This window comes from Manis pentadactyla, chromosome 7 (genome assembly GCF_030020395.1).
Source record: "Manis pentadactyla isolate mManPen7 chromosome 7, mManPen7.hap1, whole genome shotgun sequence".
Classification (NCBI taxonomy): Eukaryota; Metazoa; Chordata; class Mammalia; order Pholidota; family Manidae; genus Manis; species Manis pentadactyla.
The window spans coordinates 109,159,272-109,178,741 of NC_080025.1; the positions used below are offsets into that span (position 1 = coordinate 109,159,272).

General features: G+C 35.2%; 2 protein-coding genes across 5 annotated transcripts; one reads left to right on the plus strand and one right to left on the minus strand.

Moving 5' to 3' along the window:
• Positions 1-8,001: 8,001 nt before the first annotated feature.
• On the minus strand, positions 8,002-15,335 carry THAP5 (THAP domain containing 5). The gene is made up of 3 exons (XM_036897517.2): positions 15,104-15,335; positions 11,774-11,966; positions 8,002-11,280 (listed from the first exon to the last, which is right to left on the minus strand). Exons 1-3 carry the CDS (start codon positions 15,181-15,183, stop codon positions 10,369-10,371), a joined length of 1,185 nt encoding a protein of 394 aa, XP_036753412.1. The 5' UTR covers positions 15,184-15,335; the 3' UTR covers positions 8,002-10,368.
• A 117-nt stretch (positions 15,336-15,452) lies between these two features.
• Positions 15,453-19,179, plus strand: DNAJB9 (DnaJ heat shock protein family (Hsp40) member B9). Of its 4 annotated transcripts, none has more exons than XM_036897522.2 (3): positions 15,453-15,477; positions 17,107-17,333; positions 18,313-19,179. In XM_036897522.2, the coding sequence occupies exons 2-3, from the start codon at positions 17,117-17,119 to the stop codon at positions 18,762-18,764; spliced, it is 669 nt and encodes a 222-aa protein (XP_036753417.1). In that variant the 5' UTR covers positions 15,453-15,477; positions 17,107-17,116; the 3' UTR covers positions 18,765-19,179. The 4 variants fall into 4 exon arrangements, with proteins under 4 accessions (XP_036753417.1, XP_036753416.1, XP_036753415.1 ...); XM_036897521.2 differs by lacking the exon at positions 15,453-15,477 and adding an exon at positions 15,502-15,716; XM_036897520.2 differs by lacking the exon at positions 15,453-15,477 and adding an exon at positions 15,502-15,708.
• Positions 19,180-19,470: the final 291 nt, after the last annotated feature.

Below are 19,470 nucleotides of genomic sequence, written 5' to 3' on the forward strand. Positions count from 1 at the left end.
TTTTGTCACATTTAATTCATTAAGCAAGTCATTAAGGCCAGCCCAGATTCAAGAGGAGGAAAGAAATAGAGTCTGCCTGCTATTTCTTGATGGAGGTACAACATGCTTGTGCAAGGAGAGAAGAAATTGATGGTAGCTGTCTACAATCATGAGAGTACTGAATCATGATGACTATGGACCAACACCAACCAGTCCATCAACAAATATTTACTCTCCAATAGAAAAGATATCTTTCAAATACTGCAATTTGTAGCAGCTGCGATCTTTAATTTTTAAGTATCTTCAAGCATTTGTGATAGCTATACTGAATTATTCCAGCCAAGGATATCCAAGACCTATGTGACCTGGATTTTCCTTGGTATTTTTTATTCCAGTGATAGCTTTGGCCATTTCTCAAATAAAATTTTGTGACATATTGCATGTAACATATGGGAAATTACAGGACATTGCAAATCAGAGGTTAACAGCAAATCATGTCATCTTGAACCAGCAAGTTATACAAATCACCATAAGGGCCTTATTTTCCCACATGTAAAGGGGACTAACAATGGTACTTAACTCAGTGGTAGATCAATAAAAGGAATCAAAGAGGGGATAGATATCATTACAGATGCTATAGACACAAGAAGATGATAAAATAATATTATGAACAATTATATGCCAATAAATTTGACAACTTAGATGAAAAGGACAAACAAAACTTACAAAAAACTAAAACAAATTTTTTAAAAAACCTGAATAGGTTTGTTTCTATTTTACAATTTGAATTTGTTCTCAGAAACCTCTTCTCAAAGAAGACTCCAGGCTCAGGTGATTTTTCTGATGAAGTCCACCAAACAATTGAAAAAGAAAATTAAGTAATGGTTAAAACTATCAACAATTTTTTAAATAAAGGACATTGACATAGAATAAGTTAAAAAAAAACAGAAACAAACAAAAAAATCAAAGAGGGCATAAAAATGAGTGTGAAACAAACTATCTACAGGTTCTCTTTAAATCCTATATTGGAAATGCCATAAAACAAGTTTAGGAGGAAGAGATAATCAAAACAAACTTGCTATAGACATGAATCCAGAAAAACAATTCCAAATTACATCACTTTGTCTTACTTAAGAGAAATGTAAATTGCCATAGTTCATGAGGAATTTGATGCTACATTTAAAAAAATAAACACATTATTAAGAATGACAGAATTGAATTGTTTCATAAAATAAACTGATATAAGATTTAGGAAGATCAACAAGTGAAGCATGCACAGCATTATTCATGGTAAGAAGTAGCATTCAGAAAATCCACATTGTGTTAAAGTGTTGTGAAAGTGATTTTTCATGTCTAAACAGATGAATATAGTTCACAGAACAATCATAAATAGTAAATATGTGTCACTCCAAGGGACTTAGCAGCAAACACTCTGTGGCAGTAAGATCGAATGGCAGGTTCTCTATAATCTCATAATACATCTAATTTGCTTTGAGTTCAATTGAGAAAATTGTGACTAACTGAAACAGTTACAAACATTTCTAGGAATAATATATCTATGAAGTTACAGCATAAATATAAGTAGAGTTTAAACTTCGTAAAATCCAAGTCAAGAGAGAAATCACTCAAGATGAAGGTAATTATCTAGAAAAGAATCAAAGGCATGACTTAAAAATGTTTGATTTAGAATTTAGATAAATGCAACATACAGAAGATTTAGGAATAGCCAGAGTAACCAGTAAGTTACTTTTAGTATTATTGGATCTTCAGATTTTTTAATTTAATTTATTTTAAAAATCATTTTACAATACTGCACTTGAAAAGAGAAGTCTTTTGTAATTTTCTGAGTGGGACCTCAAATTGAAGAGTGATATGCACATTTTAAACTATTTCAAGTTCTTATATGCTTGTTTAAGTATTTTATTTTCTAAGGTTCTCATCTCCTTTGACATTCTAGTTTCCATAGTTTCTCTAATTGCTGTTAGCAGGTACATTTGAGATATACTTCAGGACAAAAAAACTAGCTCAGAATTAGCAATAGGCTTCGAGATTGAGCAATTAAAATTCCTATTTAGTTAGTGTTTATAGTATTTAAAAGTAACTAAATCTAAGCATAATAAAATATACTTTATCAACCATCCATCAAACAAATAAGGCCACAAGAGACTGCATGTTACGTGTTTTCCCACAATTGAGTGCCTACTAGCTGTTGAAGGGATTCAGAGTATGCCACCACAAAATGTGCCACTTTTGACAGGATTTTTTTGAGCTGAAAACAATTGAGAGGAAGCAGACACACAAAAAATTCTGTGTCCTCTCCTTCTCTACTAAGAAGGGCAGGAGTATTCTTAATCACCAGAGACAGCTCTAGACTCCTTATCAGCACCAGAGTAATAATCTACCTAACAAATCTTACTAAAGTGGCCATTAGTTTCCCCATTATATTTGCCTTTCTACAGTTTGCCACCCCTAGGTACCTAAACTCCTCTTCCTTTTTCTTGTCACTTTTCTTTAAGATGTTACGTAAGCCCCAAGTTCTGACCACCCCTTTGTTACCCATCACTGAGTTCTCCCGCATGTATGTGCCATGCACATGTTCACGTGTTAATAATTTTTCTCTGGTTCATCTGTCATTTACCAGTTTGTTTCACAGGCCCAGACACTGAATCTAAGGAGCAGAGGAATTTTTTTCTTCCCCCACAGTGTAAGTTTTGATCTCCACCTCTTAGGAACTTGCTGTCTGATATATAAGGAGGCAGTTGCAACAAAGAATGATCTAGCTATAATAATGATATGAATAGTTTGTGAAAACAGAAGAATGAACAACTAACTGGTGTGTATGTGTGTGTTAGTTACCAGTTAGAAAACTGGTTACGACTTAGAAAACCACTTTAAACTGGTTTAGTGAAACAGAAGGCCTACCGTCCTATGAAGTTTTGGTTTCAGTTCTGCCCAAATTAGCAAAAGAAGACAGAGAGAGATTTGTGGGACTTTATCTAAGCTTAGGATCAATTTCTCCTGTGCCAAACATTATTTGTTAAAACCAGGTACTCCATTCTCTATTTTTAGTAGTAGCGTCTCTTTACCCTCAACACTTTGCTATTACTAAGGAGCAGGTTAGTTTCAGTGTAACTTGAAGGGGCTTTGCTGGTTTTTTTCCTCATTAAAAGGCTTTGTTTATAGCACTTTTCTTCATAAATGCATTTCTGTGGTAATACCCAGTAACGTGTTTCTGTCTACTGACCAGGTAGACTAGATTATATTACCGAAGTAAGCTACATTTTTCAGTTTCACGTATCTTAGTTCTTTGTCCCTCCTATAATCTACCACTTGTTTCCTTTTGCATTTTATCATTTCCCAAATTAATTACACTAAATTTTAGGTGGACTGAAAGTTGATATGCTGAAGGGTGTTTCAGACCTCCAAAAAATATCTTAACAAAGCAAAACAAATTATTTCTTTAACATTAATGCTCCAAAGAAGAATAGACAAGTGCTTTAATGAATTTGTTTGAAAAATCTGAATGTCCTTTAGTCTTTCTTACTCATTCCCTCAAAAACTCACATTTTAATATCACACCACTGAACAGACTAGCTTTTTTTTTTTTTATGAAAAGAAAGAAAATTTTATTTTTTTATTTTTTTTGAGAGAGCATCTCTCATATTTATTGATCAAATGGTTCTTAACAACAATAAAATTCTATGTAGGGGACTCAATGCACAATCATTAATCAACCCCAAGCCTAATTCTCAACACAGACTGGCTTCTTTTTCAGTCATTGTTCAGATACATTCTAGTCTCATGTCAGTGAACTCATTTTCACAGACTAAGCAAATTTGAAAGCTCAATATTAACCTCATTGCACATTTATGGTATTCTAGTCTGTGGTGCACATTTAAACACAATGCACTTTTATTAATGGAAAACCTGAACCATGCACTGAAAAATATATATAAAGATTAGGCTAGCTCCAAAATAGCCTCCTGCTCCATTGCTTCTCATTTTATTTTATTTCAGGAACCAAGAAACAAGTGAATTGAACTTAAATAGTATTTTCCAGTAATAAAAAATATTTAATTTCTGAATTAATTTTTCTTCCACTCTAAAATATGAACATTTAAATTTATTTTCCAGAAAATATGAAACATTGGCTTAAAACTCATAAGAATTCTGTTTAGAATTTACCTAACCCACTTATGGATATGTGCTGATTTTCCTTTTAGTCCTAGTTCTACACCTGATTAAATAAAAACCACATAGCTAAATTGGTGGGTTATGTGTATTCAGATCTAGAATAGCAACTTCTCCATCTCTCTGTTTCTGGGTTTTTATAGAATAAAATATGTAAATATTTTATGATTCCCTGAGAATGGCACTATGCAAAATGTAAGGTATTATTACTCTGAACAGTGCTGTTAAAGATTTCGGAGTTCTTTCTTTCTTTCCTAATAGAAATTATGGGTTCTGTTTCCAAAAACAGCCTATACACACAAAATATTGCACTGAATTTTAGGGGAGTTAGTGACCCTCTTGGAGACTTCCCATAGTCAAACTCCAGGTTACAAAGCTGTTCTGGAAGGAAAGTTACTTCACCTTTACTAGGCAGGTACTGTTTACAACATGCCATGAAAGATTTAAAGTAGGTTTATTTACACTATAATGTGAGTTAATAACTTAACAGAGCCTGCTGGAATAATGGGACAATAATGCACACATGGAGCTTGCAAATGGTTAACTTATCTGGTGACTTTCTCAATGTGGAGCCAGAATTCGACCCAGCAAAGTAGTACCTGAAATATGGTTTAGTTGGTGTCAAGTTGTTCATTTGACAAATATTTATGGAGCTCCTACTTTGTACTAGGACTTGTGCTGGGCAATGAAGCTTGTAAAAAGTTTATACTTTGAGGGTATGAAAACTTACATGGGGTATATGCAAACATGTAAGGAAGCAATAGTGACACTGGATGATAGGTATTATGATAGATGTAAGTAATGGTAACTAATAGACTATAGAGGGCATCTGGAAGGGCAAAAGAAGGCTTTCTAGGTAAAATAATGAATAGGCCAATGCTGAAGGATGAATAGGAATGAACCTATAGCTATTAAACATGCTTTAAAAGCCAGCATTCAACAAGCCTCCTCACAAAAAATTGCAGTTCTCTTTCACTTTGTTCCCCAGTCAACCTCTTCCAGTGATACTTGCAGATTCTTCAATGTGTTTACCTATTTATATTAAAACAACATGCTTAATTTACTATTTTAAAGTTTTTGCATTTAGGCATTATCTTTTGCTATCCCACTATGGTCAATGAGCATTTTGCTTTCTTTAATTAGCTTCCCATTCCAGCTCTTGCTCCTGGCCTTGGCACATACACAGGCATGCACATGCACACACACGCTTACTTTCCATACCACCTCTCACCTTCCTAATATATCAGTGTTTATATTGTATTCATGTTATTTTCACTATGCAGTTGCAATTATGTACTAAGATATAATAGCTTGACCTTAGACATTTTTTGTCAATATTTCTGATTTGTTTTTATAGTTTTCTCTGTACTTATCATTAATTCAACCCTAAATTATACCCTAGATATGTGAATTTACTCTGAAGGTGCTCAACACGTTAGTTACTCTTATCAGTTTTTCACCTTCTTGAAGAACTCCATCCCTGAACCTTCTGACCTACCACAATTTGGACTGGTGGCTGTCTAGGCCTGCAGTCCAGCTGTCTTGTTCAGAACTCCCTGAACAACCTACTTGAAATTCCCTTTCTTTCTTGATTTGAATTCCCTATTTTTAATTTATCAAGTAAATGATAAAGTATCATCTGGGAAATAATTCTAGAAGGTAAACCATTCTCTTGATTTTTCTTTTATGGCCTTATTTCCCTAGGATACATTTTCTAATAGTTTCTTTAAGAAAGGATAACGAGGAGGCAGTATTTTGAGACATTGCATATAGTATTCTATATTAGATCTTTTTCTCAAGAGTTTTCAGATCACTGATTCCTTGTCTTCTTGCTTCCAGTGTAGCCATTCAAGACTGTTGCTTTTCTAATCTTGGCCCTTTCTTTTTTCCTTGCTGAAAGTCCATACAATCCTCTTTTTGTGTCTGAAGTTCTGATTTTTAAAAATCATGTGCCTTGCTGTGTACCCATTTTTTATCTATTGTTCTCAGCACAGTGGCTCTACCTGGAAATATGTTCAATTCTAGAAAATTTTGTCACTTTTTTCCTACACTCTTTACTATTTGTTCTACTTTTACTGTTTCCAATCTCTAAAATGCCTACTATTCAGATATTGAAACCCCTTCAATATATTAGTTACTAGGGCTTCCATAACAAAATACTACAGACTTGGTGGCTTAAATAGAAATTTATTTTCTTACTGTTCTGAGGCTGGAAGTCTCCTGAGGCCTCTCCTCTCAGCTTGCAGATGGCTGCCTTCCTGTCCTCATCTTTCCTCCTTGCTCTTGCATCCCTGTCTCTTTGTGTGTTGAAATTAGCTCTTACAAGACACCAGTCAGATTGGATTAGAGCCCACCCTAATGGCCTCATCTTAACTTAATCTGTTCTTTAAAGACGCTATTTCCAACTACAGTCCTATTCTAGGGTACTGGGGTTAGAGCTTCAACATATGAAATTGGGGCGAGGGACACAATTTAGCCCATAGCACTCAACTTGTTCGATTTGGATCTCTTATTCCCCATTACTTGGTCTTTGGGCTCTACGTTTTGGGAGAGTTCTTGACCTTTAATCTTCTAACTTTCCTATTAACTTTTAATTTCTAATGTCACACTTTAAATTACTAGAGCTTTATGTTTTCATAATACTTCTTGAAAAGGCAGTTTTTGTTTTTAGGGATGCAAGTCTCTTGTTAGGAACATTATAGTTGGGTTCTTTCCCCTACCTTTTCTTCTGCTTACATAATGTTTTCTCCAAAAGTATTCTATCTTTAACATTAACTGTTTCCCTTAATTGTCTGACAGTCCACAGGACACTTAAAAGTTGATGAAAAACTCCATACTCAGGGATGCACCTTGTCCATAAGCTTCATGGTGAAATGATTCTCAACTTGGGCTGTTTACTACAATCACTTGTAAAATTCATAAAACTTCAGATGTCCAGGTTTTATGCCAGACAAATTGAATCAAATTCTCTAGGAGTGGAGACCAGGTAATAAAATATTTTAAAACTTCCCAAGTGATTCTGATGCACAGTGAGGGTTGAAAAATAAATCACTATTGAGTGACTTGATGGACCAATTGGACTCCCAGTGTGAAATCTTATTTTCTTTCCTCCAGAAAACTGGAGAGTGTAAGCTTGGCTTCCAGAGTTCTGGGAACTGATTATGTGATGTTTTGGGGTAAGATGAGGTTGGAGCTCACATTTCAGTTTGTAAACTTTCATTTAATACTTCTCCATATGGTGTCCCTGCCCAGCTTTTTATCTTTTCCTAGAGACACTGTTTTGTCTTCTCTAGAGAATAAACAATATTCTGCTGGATTACAAAAGGGACACCCACCAAACTGTGTGGGATGGCTGCTGCTTAATAAACCAACTGTTTAATATGTTTTCACATCCCTTCCTCCAATTCTAGAGGTATATGACTTCAATTACCAAGTCATTCAGGGTTCTGTGGTAAGTTTTTACCACATAAATGAGTAGAAAAGGCTTCTTGACTCACGTCTGTTATCTCATTCTTCAGAGCCTCTTCTTACAGCTTTGGTTTTTCTAGCACAGTCTCAGGGTAATCAAACTTCTTATATGGCTTCTGGTATTCTACAAGGGACTGTTCCAAGAGGAACTGGAAGCTGCTAGGGCAATTTAGGACTAATTTTGCAACATTTTCACTGTATTCTGTTGGTCAAAGCAGTCACACAGCCCATCAGATTAAAAAAGGTAAAGAAATAAACTCCAGTTCTTGGGAGTAATCATTCTCAAGCTCTCAAAGACCTGTTTTATAATGGAGGTTCTTGATCTTAAGTGACAAGGGCCAAGACATTCTAAGCAGGCAAATCCAAGATATTCATCCAGACATTTATTAAGTGCATATTACATTGTCAAAGAAACAAAAGTGATTAACACAAATTCTGCTTTCAAAAAGCTTACAATGTAGTCAAAGAGATAGCCATAGATACGATATAAAAAACTCTAAGGTAAATGCTGTTTAAGGTTATAAAACAAAGCTTTGTAAGAACAGAGAAAACAATTTTGACTGAGGGTAAAAAAAAAATTTTAATTCCACCTAAGTCAAAATATAATTTTGACAGACTGGTTGCATTTAGGGAAAATAAGCAGAACATGAAAACAAACACCTGATTTAGCATGTCTGAGAAATGCTGTAAGTCTTGTGTGGCTAGAACACAGGATAAAGAGAGTAACAGGATCAGATATATCATGGTAACTTTGGCTTTATTTTGTAGGTACTAGAAATTACAGATTACTAAACTAGGAAAATAAAGTTGTTTGTAGATTCAATATAGATTCGATCTATAGTTTGGGTAAAAAGCTGACAGCAGAGTCCAGGATATGAAAGTAGGGGGCTGAAAATACTGTAGAGGAGATTAGCTAAGAGGCTCCTATAATAATCCAGGTAAGAAATTAAGTTGGCCAGAAACCCCAAATATATATTCAGAGGTTAACTGGTTGGGAAAATTCTCAACTTAATATAAACAAGCCAAGTAAATATCTTAAATATTTATAATTTATTTAGTTTAAAGAAATACAACTAGTCTAAGTGATTCCTGAGTAAACTGTAACTTTAAACAACTAGAAAATTAAATATATATAGTTAAATACTGAGTTGGAATATTTTATGACTTATAAAGGTTTCATCTATATTATTTCTTTTAAAAAAGTACATTTTGTTAACTCTACCAACTATCTGCACATAATTTAAGATTTTAAGTTTTTCCACCCATGCTCAAAATAAGGACACCTCTAATCAACATTTTATAAATAGCTGACACATTTTCATATAACACCAATTAATTTTATTAGCCTGAAGACACTAAGTGAAACATGGCCAAAAATAATCACCAAGCATTTACAAAACAATTAGTATATTATTTGCTGTGCAGTCAACAATTTATTGAGCACCTCCTATTTTACAGGACCAAAAATATGTTTTGTTACTTTATGGAATTCTCAAAATTATCCTTCAAAATAGGTAATATTATTTTCTAGATGAGATGAGAAAACTAATAATCAGACTGACATAAACGTGCTCAACAATGTAAACAACATATTTAATTAACTGCCAATTTTAAGGGATCATCTATTTTTCACATTTCTGTTGTTACCACTGTCTTCACTTTGGTGCTTTTCTTAACTCTGTATGAATATAAGCAGTATTTTTATTTACATCACCATGACTTCTCTTTCCTACTAGTGTTCCTAAAGTCATCACCACATATCTGTAACTTCTTGCTTATGAACCTTAATATATGATTAAGTTGGAATACATAGTATTAAGTATTACATATCATTCTGGAATTTAAAAATGACAAGCACACATTTTAAAAGACTATACATATTAAACAGACACAAACATGATTTCTAAAATATAACAGTATATATTTTTAAAAATAAACCTCATTAAAATTTTTGGTTTATAAATTATAACCTTAAATACAGGATGTTAAGAAGCTTAAATGACTATGTATTGTGATGGTCTGCCACATATAAAGTACTGAGTTTAAAGTACTCTCCTAAGAATTGGGCTAATGGGTGGCTCCTTATTTTAAAACTGTAATAAAATTATAAAAGTATTTTCTTTTATTACAGATTAACTACAGCCAACAGGTCAAACAACAATTCAATACTGAGGGTATCCCAATAGTTAATACCAAATTCTAGCCAACTTCTAATATTACATAAGTATAGATTACCTTATAGAAAAGTTGTTCTACTAAAATAACTAGAAAGGGAAGGAACTATAAAGAAACGAACTACATTACAGATATAGTTAATTACCCTTATTTTGATTAAAGATTGAAGCTCAATCATGGTAAGTCATTTACCCAAGTCATTTGCCAATGGTAACTGAGACCGATAACCGAGCTTAACTTCTATTCTGGGTTCTTTTTACCATATCTATAAAAAGCATCTCTCACTTTATGACTTAATATTATTTATTAACTATATTTTAACTTTAATTTGGAAAATTACCAAGTAATGAAACTTTTTTCCTATAGCCCAACAACTCTTTTAAGTTTTCTTCAAAAATGAGCATTACAAGAACAGAATGTAGTTCATAACATTAGAATACTTTCTTAGCTTCGTTAAAATGAGAACTTCATAACAGGAAAACGTTCACATTACATATAATTTGGTTTGGCTGATGAAAGCTTATATAGAAGTCATTGCTTTAAAAGCTCCTTACTTTATATCATAGTAACTTCGTACGTTGTGAAATGGTTTTCTATAATCTTGACATTTTCTTCAGATAGCCAATTTTCCTGTTTTATCTGCCTTATAAGAGCTTCCAAAGACTTCAATCTTCCCAGAGTTTGTTGCTCTTGTAGCTCAAGAAGAGTTATCTTTGAATGTAGTTTAGAGACTTTCTGCCAAAGATGTTCCCTATTTATATCTTGTCTGCAGTAAGAATGTTCAATTTGTAAAACTTCTGTCTCATAATCTACATCCTTATATAAGGAGTCTTCAACGTCCATGTCTTCCATTCCCATGGTTTCTTTTTGCACAGGCTTTGAAGAATTAATTGTAGGTTTTGAATTTTCTGTGGGTACGAATATGGCAATAACAGACTCTTTATTTGTATTTAATTCTTCAACTGTTTGAGTAATTGTGCTCAGTAAGAATGGATTTTCCTGTGATTTAATTTCCATGGAATTGTTTGTAAGGTTTGGGTTAGCAAGATGATTGGTAGTTATTTCAAGCACTTCTTGGGTTTCCAAAGACTGATGAATACCTTCTGAATTGGAAGTTGTCAAAGTAATAGTTGTAGAATTTAGATTATCAAAAGATGCATGAAAACCACTTATACTTATGTCTTGGTTAATTGATGTTTCCAAGGCAGATTCTAGTTTTCCAATATCTTGTTTAATTAGATTAAGAGTTATTATGTTATTTTGTATATTTCCTATTTTTGGAACTGGCGGCCTCACCAAGGCAGAGGCATCAAGTAATTCTGCATTCTCAGGGAGGACTTCTGTGTTAAGTGTATTTTTCTTTGGCTCATTTGATGAAAATGATTCTTCTGACTTGGCTTTTAGACACACTTTTTTCTCAACATCTAATTTTTTCTTCTGAGATTTTTTTTTGGAAGGGTCTTTTTCCTGGAAAATAATATTTTCAAATTCTAAAAAAGATATCCTTACTGAGTTTATCTTCTTATTAGTTAGCACTGAATATTTAATTATAAGTTTGAGCAGTATACTAGCCAAGCAAATTTATTTAGCTAAAAAAATGTTCTAAATTATAGCAAATATAACTTAGTGTTTCTGAAAAATCATTAAGCATATTCAACATATGATAGAAACATTTCAAATCATTCAAAAAGCCAGTAAAAAATCTTGGGTTATGAACTTATGTTAATAATGATTAATGTATGAATTGTTTTTTGTTCCTTACATTATGCTTCATGATGTTTAAGTTTTTAAAAAGTTGTCACACTTTTATTAAAGGATAAATTAATTTTCCTTTTTTTCAAGTATCTGTTTTCCATCAGTTATCTTTCCCTCTCACCTCCTCTACCAGATTATGTGCCACCTGCAAACTACCACCTTCCTCCACATTATTGCCCTCTCCCATACACCCTGCCTCCAATACCTGATTGTCTTCAGGCAATGAAAATATTGTTGGAATTGCAGTCTGTTTCAAATATCGAATACCCCATCTGATGTCAAGAGAGTCAGGAGTAAAATGGTCACTACACAGGAACTGGTATTTACTAGGAACCCATGAATCTCGTTTCATATTCTTTAACCATTTTTCAAGTCTTTCTTTGTCATGTAGAGGAAACCTGAAATTAAAAAAGGAAAGCTTTGCTATATTTTTGCAATTCTGCCAGATTCCAGATCTGCACATATAGGTCACTTATGCATCAAGTGCTGCAAAGCAAGGCAACCATCCCTACCATGTGAGTGCACCTTCATGACAATTACTATCGTATCACCTCTGTAGTGGACTAAGATATAGGATGTGTAGCCAAAGCTTTTGAGAAGAAAGGCTGGTAAAACAAAACTCAGAGTTCCTTCAAGTAAAATATATGTGTTCCAACAAAGGATAAAATCTATTCACATTTTCTGTGGATGATGTTTTATTTTCATTTTCTTACGTAGTTTGCTAGAACTAGGAAAGATTTGTACATACTAAAAAGTCCTATTTAAATGTATTTCATATTAATACTAGAAGTCAAATGGTTTCTTGTCTATAATTCATGGGAGTATTAAACATTAGCCTCTTATATACATTAATATTTTTAAGATTAGGAGAATCTGAGCAAATGATTTAGCTGACAATAAAATGAATACCAATGAATACAACTACTATTCCATTCTCTCTACCAGAACTACTCTCAATTCTACCCATACGTAACTCAGTCCAAGATTTTTAAATTTCTATGACTAATGCACTGGGAACTCTAAAATTTAACTTCAATGAAAAATGACACAAGAACATGTTAAAAAGGACACTCAGATGTTTTATAATATGAAACAAATTTAACAGAAAAGATAAAAGCCAGACAGCTCTTTCTTTATATATGCTCTTCCACTAGTGACAATAAGCTTAGAGTTGACGCTAACATACTGCAATGTGGTTTATAGGCAAAACTGGACAAAGGGCAGAATTTAACAGAAGACTTTTTTCTACCAGTCTAAAAGGTTTGGATGAAACTGTACTAAACAACAGTTAACAGTAATTAATATTTCTTTCAATGAATTTACAAGAACACAGTCCAAGAGTGTATTATACTCTTTTTGGTGTACCTAAATTCTGCTAGCCACAAATATGTTCACACCTTCTCTGTTACATCTAAAATGAGAATACCTCTTACAGTAGTTTTTTAATGTAATTCCATGTATAAGGGTGCTCTTTGAAAATTATTTCTTATGGTACTGTATGCTAAGTTATGAACAAACAATAAAACCATTTTGTAACTACCCTTATTTGGTAAATGAACTGCAAGGCTTTCTCAGCAGGTAGACCTCCAATAAATCTCCCAAAACATGTTTCCTAAATGACTTAGTATCTTGATATTGATTCATTTGTTTCACTGATAATTTTGTTTCGCTCTTATTAATTCCCAAAAACAAAACAATCACAGTAAAAAGGTGAACACAATCATGATTTATTAGCCTTTTTATTTATGGCTACATAACAATTTGCTTATAGTATAAGCAAGCAAACATAGGACTTTGTTTTTATAAGACTTTGCATCTTTGATCTTAAGTGTAACTTCCTTTCTTGTAACGTCTTTACCAGATTTGGTATCAAGGTTATGCTAACCTAATTAAATGAGTTGGGGAGGAAAAAAAGATTCATAGTATAAACAGGACACCATTTGTATATATTAACTAAATTCTCAATATAAATTTATAGTACAGTTTGCTATAGTGTAGCATTAACAAATTTAATTCTTCAAGTTTTGTGCTATTAGGGGAATAAAACTAACTCAATTTTTATTTGCACATTAAACATGGAATTTTAAAAACTCAAAATTCTGTTTTCGTAAATTCATATTTTAAGAAAAAGAAGTCTTTAAAATTGACATCCTCTGGCATTATTTTTCCCTCCTTAAAAATATTAACTATGCAGGCAAAGATTAATTTCAAAAATTGAGAGTATGGGGTTATACCCCCAAAATCAAAGGCCAAATAAACCTGCAAAATATGGGGCTAAATCCTAAATTTGCTACAAGCCTTCTCAGAACTTGAGCTATTAATACACCAGCATTTCCCCCATCCATTGCCCATAAATTGGATTTTTTCCCCAAGAAACCTCTGTATATTGGCTTCAAGAGGAAACAATTCTAGAAATACTGCCATATGTGCATTATTCGGGGTTATCAGTTTTTTTCCAGTAGTTAAGATAATGAAAAGCAGCTGAGTCATTAGTGAACACAGAGCTTCAGGGCTAAAGCAGAATAGGCTTCAGAAAATGGGAGAAAATTCAAAGAAAGTAAAAGACAACGAGGTTAGAACTAAATGAATTATTTTAGAGTTCAAGAGAAAAATAAATGGAATATTCTAAATATGCTGACTTTCATATATATTAAGCACGTACTGAGTGAGAGCCAAATGCTGTTTTACCTCTAGATACACTAAGTATGAGTTAGGTACTATTAATATCTCCACTTTACAGATGAGAGATCGTAGGCATAGAGAGTCTAAACAGGTTGCACGTCATTCATCTACAAAGTAGTGGAACTAGGATTTGAACCTCCTAAGCCTGGCTTTGCAGCCTGACTCTAAACTACTATACACTATTGTTTCCCTGTTCTTCTGGATAAAAATGAGTACTTCTGTGGTTTCACGAAAATATTTTGTGGCACTAGTAATTCGGAATAACACCCTGTTCTCTGTACGAATTAAGAATCCAGAGAGGCCTGAGTATGACACAGGTTACAATTCTGGGTCTGGTTATATGTTTTGGCCACAAAACTTTCAAGGTTAGTTATCTACTTTCCGAAAGTCTTCGGTTTCTTCAGGATAAAATGAAAATGGGTATCATCTATGCGATCTAACTCAGAGGAGGTTTAAGTTAACTTTGCATCTTCTCTCTTGGCAGGTCTAAAGCATGTGTACCTTAAAGTGGTAGTTGACGGTCAGAAAAATGAGGTCAGGTGAGGTGGGGAAAAGCTCCAAAAACCACGGCACCAGGCAAGCTTCACTTGCCTGCGCTATCAACACCCGAAGAGGCTCTTGGGCCTCACCATGAGCCGACACGTCTTCGGCTCAGGAAGGACATTTCTCAGTAAACTAAACTTTACCAGATTACGTTCATCAACCCTTTAGGGGCTCCTCCCGCGCAGTGACGGCCCACGCCTGCAGAACTGAGAGCGAAAGGTTTATCGCAGACACGCCAAATCCCGGGTCCGAACGTCACCCGACCGCGGCTCAGGCAAGGGCTGACGCGTGTGCTCCAGCGACAACTTACGGGTAAAAACTCAGCTTCCGATCTTTATTGTTTCGTCCTCGGCGGTTCTTACAGCAAATTGCTGCGCAATAGCGGGGCATCGTTCAGGGGCAGTCACCTCAGACCCGGGCAGGCGAAAGGCAAAGGGGGCCTTCCTCGCTGAGGTGAGACCGCAGGTACAGGCCGCCAGAGCCACCGCGCCTGCGCCGGCATGGTCCGAACCGGAAGACGCCGCCACCATCGACTCACTTCCGCTTCGGCGGGCTTAAGTAACACATTTTCGGGGAGTTGGGGCCGGAAGTGACGCACCGTGTGATAGGCGACAACAGTTTTCCACGTGCGCGTAGGCGCCAGGGTCAGGTGGGGAGGCAGGAGCCAATAGAGAAGCGTTTCGTGTAGGTCTTTTTCTGAGGTGGCGGCGCCTGCAGCGGCGTTTCGCCAGTGGGGAGCGGGGTGAGAGGGGACGCGGCGTCTGCGGCGGCGGCAGGGGCGGGAGGTCAGTGTCCGAGCCGCAGTGGGACGCGCGCAGGCTGCCGGAGGCCGCGGTGAGGGGCCGGACCTGAGTGGCTGTGTGGAGCCGGTCATCAGCCTCGCCAGCCCCTCGGCTCTGTGGAGGAACAGCAGCGGTGTGCGGGTGCGGACGAGGGACGAGGCCGGGTTGCGAGGGCGGGGGTTAGAGCGTCCCCGTGGCCTTGGCCGGTCGTTGCGGCATGACTTGGACTTGGTGTCCGCTGTGGTAGCTTCGGGCTGCCTGATGTTTTTGAGGAAGGGAATAGGGAAGATGCGTGTGATATTTTGGGTTGTATGGCTGGCTTTCTCCGACGCCGACAGCTCTTCCAGTAGCTGGACCCGGGCGCGGATAGCGCCGATGGCGGCGCCTTGACGGACAGGGTGTGTACTGTCTGTCGCCTTTGGGAGAAAGCTGGACCTCCAACCCGAACGGCCACCTGCAGTGGGGAGTAAGGCCCACGCTGCTTTCCGGTGGGACCCTCTTGGGAATGAGAAAGTCAGTGTAGTACAAAAGTCATTCTACTAAAAACGGGTCAGATATTCAACCTGAAACTTTGGAGTAACGTTTACTAAACGATGAGGCGACTCCCTGTCAGTTTTAGACTCGTCCTTTGACCAGAGAACAACCTGCGGTCGTTGGGGTGTTAACAGTGCGCGCTTGGTTTGTGTTCCTTAAATGAGAGGTTGTATTTTATCCTTGGTACCCGTGACTATGAGTAACTCTCTGGAAAGAAATAATCTATCTGCTAATTACGCTCAGGAAAAGGCCACAGGAGAGGAAGGCAGGCAGTTTCCACAGACCATAGTGTCTTTCGTCAGCCTTATGTCATTATAGGTTACTAAGGACTCTTTTGGTACAATGTTCAAAGATCACTTCTTTTTGAATCCCAGGTTATTAAATCTATACTATCAAGAATTCTAAGTTGAATTCTAAGTTAAAACTTATTTAAGGTCGGAGAAATATTTTAATGACAAATTAAGTTTGAAAATAAAAATTTAACTTACCTAAACAAACAGAAAGTTCATTTTTCTGACAGTCTTAACAGAAATCTTTTATTAAGAGTTTTTAACAAGGTCTTTACCCATGTTTTTTGGTTAAATATTTGGGATCTTCTAATTTTAAAAAATGATTACATTCTGTTGTGTTGCTCTGTCAATAGTATTGTGATACTGAGGTTCTCTAGTAGTCCTTGGCTTTCCTTGCTGAAATGAAATTGTTGAATTTTGTGTCCTGTTGAATATTGTCTACTCTTTATATGACCACAGCATAAGTGGAAAGGCAAAGCCAAGAAAGATTTTTCACAACTTGGTTGAATTATATTTGCTTTTAAGAAGGTTTCAACCAATTTAGGAAAATGAAATTTCATGGGAATAGTACAAGATACTCTATGTTTAACGTATTGGTGCTGCATTAAGTATACCTTGTATCTTAAAAGTTCATTGAGTTTCTTTTAAAACAAATGTGTTTTAAAGACCAGCTCCATGGATACAATTTATTTTCTCTTCTTTTTTAGGATATTAGAAATGGCTACTCCCCAATCAGTTTTCATCTTTGCAATTTGCATTTTAATGATAACAGAATTAATTTTGGCGTCAAAAAGTTACTATGATATCTTGGGTGTGCCAAAATCGGCATCAGAACGCCAAATCAAGAAAGCCTTTCACAAGCTGGCCATGAAGTATCATCCTGACAAAAATAAGAGCCCTGATGCTGAAGCAAAATTCAGAGAGATTGCAGAAGGTAAATGAATAACTACCTCTGAGGTCTCTTGGGTACTAACTAATAAAGGAATGGTAGCTAAATGTGTATATATTTGAGGGTTTTATGGAGGTAGGAGGGGGAGTGGGATCCACATTTAAATGCAGTGAGATTTTCAAGATTATTTTCTTATAACTGATTCTTTAATTCATAAATGGGCAGATGAATGATAGTATATATTTTTATTGGCATAAAGATCTAAAAATGTTGAAAATGTATTATTTCATTCTTTTATTATTTATACAGCTGCTGCTTATTGTTTTCTGTCAGAAGGAATTTTAGGTACCCAAAACTCAAAACTAACTTATGAAACAGTTCTTACTAAGTATAGAAATTAAATATAAAAATATTAAGCATACAGAAAATTTAAATAGACTCTTAAAATACCATTTTTTCTTTTCTTCTTTACTTGATCTGTATTTTAAAGGCACATTTACCTTCAAAGGAAAAGTATGAAAGAGATTTTGATACAAGACTAGTTCTAAAACAAATTGCACCTTCTGAGCATTGGTAGTTAATGATGGGTGGAGGTAACCTAGGAGTTAAGTTAAACATTTTCTTCAACTGGTAAGGAAGTGAAAATTCTGAATTCTTCTTAATTGGTTATACTTGACCATTAAGTTCTTCAGTACAAGTAATGGTTTTACACAAGTAATGTGAAGAATAGCTCTGTAATTGTGGCCCACGTATGTGTTTTAAATACTTGTTTAACAAATATTTATTGGATATTTACTAGGGGTGGCATTGTGCTAACTGCTGATAGTATGTGGTGATCAAGACAAAGTTTCTGCCTTTTGTAACTTAAAATTAAACTTTATTCTTAGTTTTTGTAGTGTTTTGATTCTACTTGTGATGTGAAATATTTTTCTAAAATAGAAGGTTGAATTCACTTATTTGAAGAAGTTTAGTTATATATAATTTAGATTTCCTCCAGATACTAAAGTATTTTTATTTCTTTCAGCATATGAAACACTATCAGATGCTAATAGGCGGAAAGAATATGACACACTTGGACACAGTGCTTTTACTAATGGTAAAGGACAAAGAGGTAGTGGAAGTCCTTTTGAGCAGTCATTTAACTTCAATTTTGATGACTTGTTTAAAGACTTTGGTTTTTTTGGTCAAAACCAAAACACTCGGTCTAAGAAGCATTTCGAAAATCACTTCCAGACACGCCAGGATGGTTCCACTAGACAAAGGCATCATTTCCAGGAGTTTTCTTTTGGAGGTGGACTGTTCGATGACATGTTTGAAGATATGGAGAAAATGTTTTCTTTTAGTGGTTTTGACACTAACAATCGGCACACAGTACAGACTGAAAATAGATTCCATGGATCTAGCAAGCACTGCAGGACTGTCACTCAAAGAAGAGGAAATATGGTTACTACATACACTGACTGTTCAGGACAGTAGCTCATTCTTTTTCTGTTCTCACTAAACCCAGCTAGTTGACTCTTTAATATCTTTGATGCAAAACAATTTTCTGTGAACTTTTTTGACAAGTGCATGATTTCACTTGATATAGCTATTGAATATACTTAAATTGTTTTCAACAAATTCAGCAAAAGTCAGTAGAGAAATAGCTAGTTATTAATTTCCCTGATTAGGAAAGGTTCTTTAAAATAGATATTATAATTCTGACTGATCTTTTATTTCTGCTTGCCCTTGGGCTTAGTAACAATGGCCAGTTTTATTACCCAGAAAAGATTGAGTTTGCCTGATAAATATGTTAAGGTTAAGCTTTAAAAGTCATTGTAGACTTAAGTTGTGTGAATTTGAATAATTTTTGAAGTGAAACCTTTATTAAATTAAAATTGCATGCTCTGTAGCATCTCTGTCTTGGGTTGCTAAATGTATGTGAAACTATAATTGAGTCATTCAGCAAAGGATAGCAATATCTTGGTTAATTTCCACTGAAAACTTCAGAAAGGTATGGTTTAATATTTACCAGAGAACTATGCCTTTCTGCAGTAGAATTGGAGAAAAGGAAATGATTATGTTGCTTATAGCCATTTAGGCTGAAAGAAAGTTGAAAACTTAAGAAAATATTGGCAAGTGATATGTGTTTGGTTCCTGGTAAATAATTTTCTGGTGTTGAAGTCATAGCTCCTTTACACAC

Coding starts and splice junctions, on each gene's coding strand:
- DNAJB9 (XM_036897522.2), top strand. CDS start 17,117: ATGGCTACTCCCCAATCAGTTTTCATCTTTGCAATTTGCATTTTAATG. Junction 17,334..18,312: donor ATTCAGAGAGATTGCAGAAG/GTAAATGAATAA, acceptor TATTTCTTTCAG/CATATGAAACACTATCAGAT.
- THAP5 (XM_036897517.2), bottom strand. CDS start 15,183: ATGCCCCGCTATTGCGCAGCAATTTGCTGTAAGAACCGCCGAGGACGA. Junction 11,967..15,103: donor CGGAAGCTGAGTTTTTACCC/GTAAGTTGTCGC, acceptor TTTTAATTTCAG/GTTTCCTCTACATGACAAAG. Junction 11,281..11,773: donor CATTGCCTGAAGACAATCAG/GTATTGGAGGCA, acceptor ATTATTTTCCAG/GAAAAAGACCCTTCCAAAAA.